This window comes from Scyliorhinus torazame, chromosome 19 (assembly GCF_047496885.1).
Source record: "Scyliorhinus torazame isolate Kashiwa2021f chromosome 19, sScyTor2.1, whole genome shotgun sequence".
In the NCBI taxonomy this organism is placed as follows: domain Eukaryota; kingdom Metazoa; phylum Chordata; class Chondrichthyes; order Carcharhiniformes; family Scyliorhinidae; genus Scyliorhinus; species Scyliorhinus torazame.
In genome coordinates, this window is record NC_092725.1 from 22,444,285 (window position 1) to 22,450,284 (window position 6,000).

The 6,000-nt window shown below is 53.6% G+C and overlaps 1 protein-coding gene across 3 annotated transcripts in view; it reads left to right on the top strand.

Annotated features, from left to right (window-relative positions):
- LOC140396048 (sulfotransferase 1B1-like) overlaps positions 1-5,536 on the top strand; it is a 47,426-nt gene extending 41,890 nt beyond the window's left edge. For all 3 annotated transcript variants that reach the window (XM_072484124.1, XM_072484125.1, XM_072484126.1), the window contains exons 6-8: positions 1,035-1,129; positions 4,176-4,356; positions 5,123-5,536. In XM_072484124.1, the coding sequence (XP_072340225.1) occupies positions 1,035-1,129; positions 4,176-4,356; positions 5,123-5,247 (401 nt within the window). In that variant the 3' untranslated portion in view covers positions 5,248-5,536. The remainder of the gene's footprint in view (positions 1-1,034; positions 1,130-4,175; positions 4,357-5,122) is intronic.
- The last annotated feature ends 464 nt before the right edge of the window (positions 5,537-6,000 follow it).

Below are 6,000 nucleotides of genomic sequence, written 5' to 3' on the forward strand. Positions count from 1 at the left end.
ATGAGTGAAACGATAAGGATTAAAATGGGAGAAAGAGAGATGCTGTCCTTGCTGCTGATATTGAAATTGTTGTAGTCGGCTATCTTCCCTGGAAACGGAGTTTGGAAACCATAAGGTTCTTATGACAGGAACATTCAGCCAGGACTCTCAGGCTGTGCGAGCCCTCAGGGGAGTCACTTTAACTTGTATTAACCTGGGCCTTCACTCAGAAGATCCAACTCAGATCTGTTAAATTCTGACTTGCTTTCACCTCCATCAGATTAACTCTCAGCCTGACTGAGGTAAGACTAGTGTTCTCCACATGAGAGTTTATAAAGGGTTTTCATAACAACCGATCCTGCCTGTAGCTGGTGCTGGACTGCATTTCCCTGAAGGTGAAATTAGCTGTGCAGAGAGAAAGGTTTTTTCTTCAGGTCTTTAGAGAGAGATAAGAGCTACATGTAGCCCTGTAGATTCATGATCAAAACAAAAACTGAAAGCAAATGCACAGTCTCACAAAGTGAGGAACCGTCCGGAACGATCTGCCCCAATCAGCATTGAGTGCCAGTTGAGACCTGGGAGTATAAAGTAGTCTATAGGCTGACAGCCAAGTCCATCAAGAGATGTCTTCACTGAAAAGCAACATTTTAATTAATCCATCTTAAAGGTGCAAGTCCATGAATTGTCCAGGTACAAAAATCATAAAAGCCAAAAAGAACAGAAATTACAAAGGAAAACAAGGGACTGACAAGGATTTACAAGAGGTTCCTTACAGTGTGTGAGTGTGAGTGTGTCTGAGTGTGTCCCATTCTATATTAACGTGCAATAATGTGAAGATGTGAATCATCGTTCTCTCTCTCTCTCTCTCTCACCCTGTCACTCCCTCATCCCCCTCTCCCAATCCTCTCTCACACCCTCTCTCTCACCCTGTCACTCCCTTGTCCACTGTCTCCCACTCCCCTCTCTTTCACACACTCTGACTCTCTCTCTCTCACCCTCTCTCTCTCCCTGTGTCTGCCTCTCTTTCTCTCATCTTCTCTCCCGATATTTTCCAGTGTCCTATGGACTGTGGCATGACCATGTGAAGGGGTGGTGGGCACAAAAAGACAAGCACCCAATCCTATACATTTTCTACGAGGACATCAAAGAGGTAATTTCACTGCGAGTGACTTTATCGTTCATGTTCCCACCATCTAGATTCCTGCTGCAACAAGGGACTATTAAAGACACAGTGGGATTAGACTGGGTGGGATATTAAAGGTGCGGGGAGTGAGGGGGGGAGAGTGGGATTAGACTGGGTGGGATATTAAAGGGTTCGGGAGTGAGGGGGAGAGTGGGATTAGACTGGGTGGGATATTAAAGGGTGCGGGGAGTGAGGGGGAGAGTGGGATTAGACTGGGTGGGATATTAAAGGGTTCGGGAGTGAGGGGGAGAGTGGGATTAGACTGGGTGGGATATTAAATGGTGCGGGGAGTGAGGGGAGTGTGGGATTAGACTGTGTGGGATATTAAAGGGTGTGGGGAGTGAGGGGAGAGTGGGATTAGACTGGGTGGGATATTAAAGGGTTCGGGAGTGCGGGGGAGAGTGGGATTAGACTGTGTTGGAGATTAAAGTGTGCGGGGAATGAGGGGGAGAGTGGGATTAGACTGGGTGGGATATTAAAGGGTGCGGGGAGTGAGGGGGAGAGTGGGATTAGACTGGGTGGGATATTAAAGGGTGCGGGGAGTGAGGGGGAAAGTGAGATTAGACTGGGTGGGATATTAAAGGGTGTGGAGAGTGAGGGGGAGTGTGGGATTAGACTGGGTGGGATATTAAAGGGTGTGGGGAGTGAGGGGGTAAGTGAGATTAGACTGGGTGGGATATTAAAGGGTGTGGAGAGTGAGGGGGAGTGTGGGATTAGACTGGGTGGGATATTAAAGGGTGCGGGGAGTGAGGGGGAAAGTGAGATTAGACTGGGTGGGATATTAAAGGGTGTGGAGAGTGAGGGGGAAAGTGAGATTGGACTGGGTGGGATATTAAAGGGTGTGGGGAGTGAGGGGAGAGTGGGATTAGACTGTGTGGGATATTAAAGGGTGCGGGGAGTGAGGGGAGAGTGGGATTAGACTGTGTGGGATATTAAATGGTGCGGGGAGTGAGGGGAGAGTGGGGTTAGACTGGGTGGGATATTAAAGGGTGTGGGGAGTGAGGGGAGAGTGGGGTTAGACTGGGTGGGATATTAAATGGTGCGGGGAGTGAGGGGAGAGTGGGATTAGACTGGGTGGGATATTAAAGTGTGTGGGGAGTGAGGGGAGAGTGGGATTAGACTGGGTGGGATATTATAGTGTGCGGGGCGTTATGGGGAGAGTGGGATTAGACTGGGTGGGATATTAAAGTGTGCGGGGAGTGAGGGGGAGAGTGGGATTAGACTGGGTGGGATATTAAAGTGTGCGGGGCGTTATGGGGAGAGTGGGATTAGACTGGGTGGGATATTAAAGGGTTCGGGAGTGAGGGGGAGAGTGGGATTAGACTGGGTGGGATATTAAAGTGTGCGGGGAGTGAGGGGGAGAGTGGGATTAGACTGGGTGGGATATTAAAGGGTTCAGGAGTGAGGGGGAGAGTGGGATTAGACTGGGTGGGATATTAAAGGGTTCGGGAGTGAGGGGGAGAGTGGGATTAGACTGGGTGGGATATTAAAGGGTTCGGGAGTGAGGGGGAGAGTGGGATTAGACTGGGTGGGATATTAAAGTGTGCGGGGAGTGAGGGGGAGAGTGGGATTAGACTGGGTGGGATATTAAAGGGTTCGGGAGTGAGCGGGAGAGTGGGATTAGACTGGGTGGGATATTAAAGGGTTCGGGAGTGAGCGGGAGAGTGGGATTAGACTGGGTGGAATATTACTCTTATTATAAATTTAAAGTACCCAATTCATTTTTTTCCATTTAAGGGGCAATTTAGCGTGGCCAATCCACCTAACCTGCACACCTTTGGGTTGTGGGGGTGAGATCAACGCAGACACCGTGATGCAGCGTGCTAACCACTGTGTCACTGTGAGGCAGCGTGCTAACCACTGTGTCACCGTGAGGCAGCGTGCTAACCACTGTGTCACTGTGAGGCAGCGTGCTAACCACTGTGCCACCGAGAGGCAGCGTGCTAACCACTGTGTTACTGTGAGGCAGCGTGCTAACCACTGTGTCACCGTGAGGCAGCGTGCTAACCACTGTGTCACTGTGAGGCAGCGTGCTAACCACTGTGTCACTGTGAGGCAGCGTGCTAACCACTGTGTCACTGTGAGGCAGCTGTGCTAACCACTGTGTCACTGTGAGGCAGCGTGCTAACCACCGTGTCACCGTGAGGCAGCGTGCTAACCACTGTGTCACTGTGAGGCAGCGTGCTAACCACTGTGTCACCGTGAGGCAGCGTGCTAACCACTGTGTCACTGTGAGGCAGCGTGCTAACCACTGTGTCACCGTGAGGCAGCGTGCTAACCACTGTGTCACCGTGAGGCAGCGTGCTAACCACTGTGTCACCGAGAGGCAGCGTGCTAACCACTGTGTCACCCTGAGGCAGCGTGCTAACCACTGTGTCACCGTGAGGCAGCGTGCTAACCTCTGTGTCACCGTGAGGCAGCGTGCTAACCACTGTGTCACCCTGAGGCAGCGTGCTAACCACTGTGTCACCGTGAGGCAGCGTGCTAACCACTGTGTCACCGTGAGGCAGCGTGCTAACCACTGTGTCACTCTGAGGCAGCGTGCTAACCACTGTGTCACCCTGAGGCAGCGTGCTAACCACTGTGTCACTGTGAGGCAGCGTGCTAACCACTGTGTCACCGAGAGGCAGCGTGCTAACCACTGTGTCACCGTGAGGCAGCGTGCTAACCACTGTGTCACCCTGAGGAAGCGTGCTAACCACTGTGTCACCGAGAGGCAGCGTGCTAACCACTGTGTCACCGTGAGGCAGCGTGCTAACCTCTGTGTCACCGTGAGGCAGCGTGCTAACCACTGTGTCACCCTGAGGCAGCGTGCTAACCACTGTGTCACCCTGAGGCAGTGTGCTAACCACTGTGTCACCGAGAGGCAGCGTGCTAACCACTGTGTCACCCTGAGGCAGCGTGCTAACCACTGTGTCACCGAGAGGCAGCGTGCTAACCACTGTGTCACCGTGCTGCCCTAACTGTGTGGAATATTAAAGTGTTGAAAGCCGTCTCCACTTTCTCGGAACAGGATCCCAGGCGGGAAATTGTGAAGGTGATGAGATTCCTGGGGAAGGCGCTGCCAGACACAGTTGTTGATGGAATTGTCCAGCACACCTCCTTCCAATCCATGAAGGAAAACCCCATGAGTAATTACGCCTCTGTCCCAGCCATTGTCTTCGACCAGACTGTGTCCACGTTCATGAGGAAAGGTGAGGTTGTCGGGGGGTCCTCCTGGCGGGATGGGGCGGGCCTTGTCCTCATTGCTGGGCTGGGAAAGGGGGCGATTCGGCCCATTGAGTCTGCACCGACCCTCTGACAGAACAAAGCACCTCGGCCCACATCCCCATCCTATCCACAGAACCAAATAACCTTTTGGACACGAAGGGCCAATTCAGCATAGCCAATCCACCTAACCTGGAAACCCATGCAGACACGGGGAGTAGGTGCAAACTCCCACACAGACTGTCATCTGACGCTGGAATTGAACCCAGGTCTCAGGCGTTGTGATTCGGTGGTGGTAACCACTGTGCCACAGTGCTGCCCGTAGTGAGGGGTAGAGTGAAGGGTGGAGTGAGGGGAGTCCAATTTGTGAGGGAAATACAAGGGCACAGTTTGTTTTTGGGCAGATGTTCTGGGCCGCCCGAATGGCACCTCCCCCTGAAGGCACCGCCCCCATCCCCTCGCATCGCCCCTCTATTCCATGTCCAATATTGTTGCCAGCAAGTAAAAGACTCCCTTAACTTATTCCAGAATTTGGACATGCCCTCAGGGAAGATTGATCGGTGCTGTGGGGTTCGCGATAATGGCACTAGGCCCGAACTGGAGCCTGTGCATTTCCTGATCTCTGTTTCCAGGGTTCAGCATGTCACATGTACCTCAGCTCAGCCTGGAACCTGACTCTTTCCTCGGGGCAGGGGGGAGAGGCCTCTGAGGACACCCTCGTTAACAGCTCTGTCTTCTATCTCTCCCCTGCAGGCGAGGTGGGGGACTGGAAGAACCATTTCACCGCCGCTCAGGACAAGGCCTTCGAGGCTGACTATGTGCGGAGGATGAAGGGATGCCACCTGCAATTCCGCACTGAGTTACAAGGCGGGCAGTAGCCATCCAGCCGTCGGGGTCAGCCGTACGTCGAGCCGATGAGTCACCCTCCAGACAGCACGTGAAGAGCCCCTTCTTACCAATGTATCTGCAGCCAGGCCCCTTGTCCACTGCAAAACCCAATTCTCCATTTTGAGTGTTCCCATTGATTCTGCTTCCCCCGCTCTTACAGGAGCGCGTTCCGGATCACAACAACTCACTGGGTTAACAGGAGGTTGTGGATTTTGAAACAGGGCGGTGTGGCTGGCTGTGAAAATTAAAATAAGCAAATAAACATGATCAAATCTGAAACACAGAGTCCAAATAATACACTGGGTGACAGAATGTGAAAAGACTCGAGTCAAAATAAATGTGAGACCTGGGGCGAAATTCTCCGGAAACGGCGCGATGTCCGCCGACTGGCGCCCAAAACGGCGCAAATCAGACGGGCATCGCGCCGCCCCAAAGGTGCGGAATGCTCCGCATCTTTGGGGGCCGAGCCCCAACATTGAGGGGCTAGGCCGGCGGTGGAGGGATTTCCGCCCCGCCAGCTGGCGGAAAAGGCCTTTGGTGCCCCGCCAGCTGGCGCGGAAATGACATCTCCGGGCGGCGCATGCGCGGGAGCGTCAGCGGCCGCTGACAGTTTCCCGCGCATGCGCAGTGGAGGGAGTCTCTTCCGCCTCCGCCATGGTGGAGACCGTGGCGGAGGCGGAAAGGAAAGAGTGCCCCCACGGCACAGGCCCGCCCGCGGATCGGTGGGCCCCGATCGCGGGCCA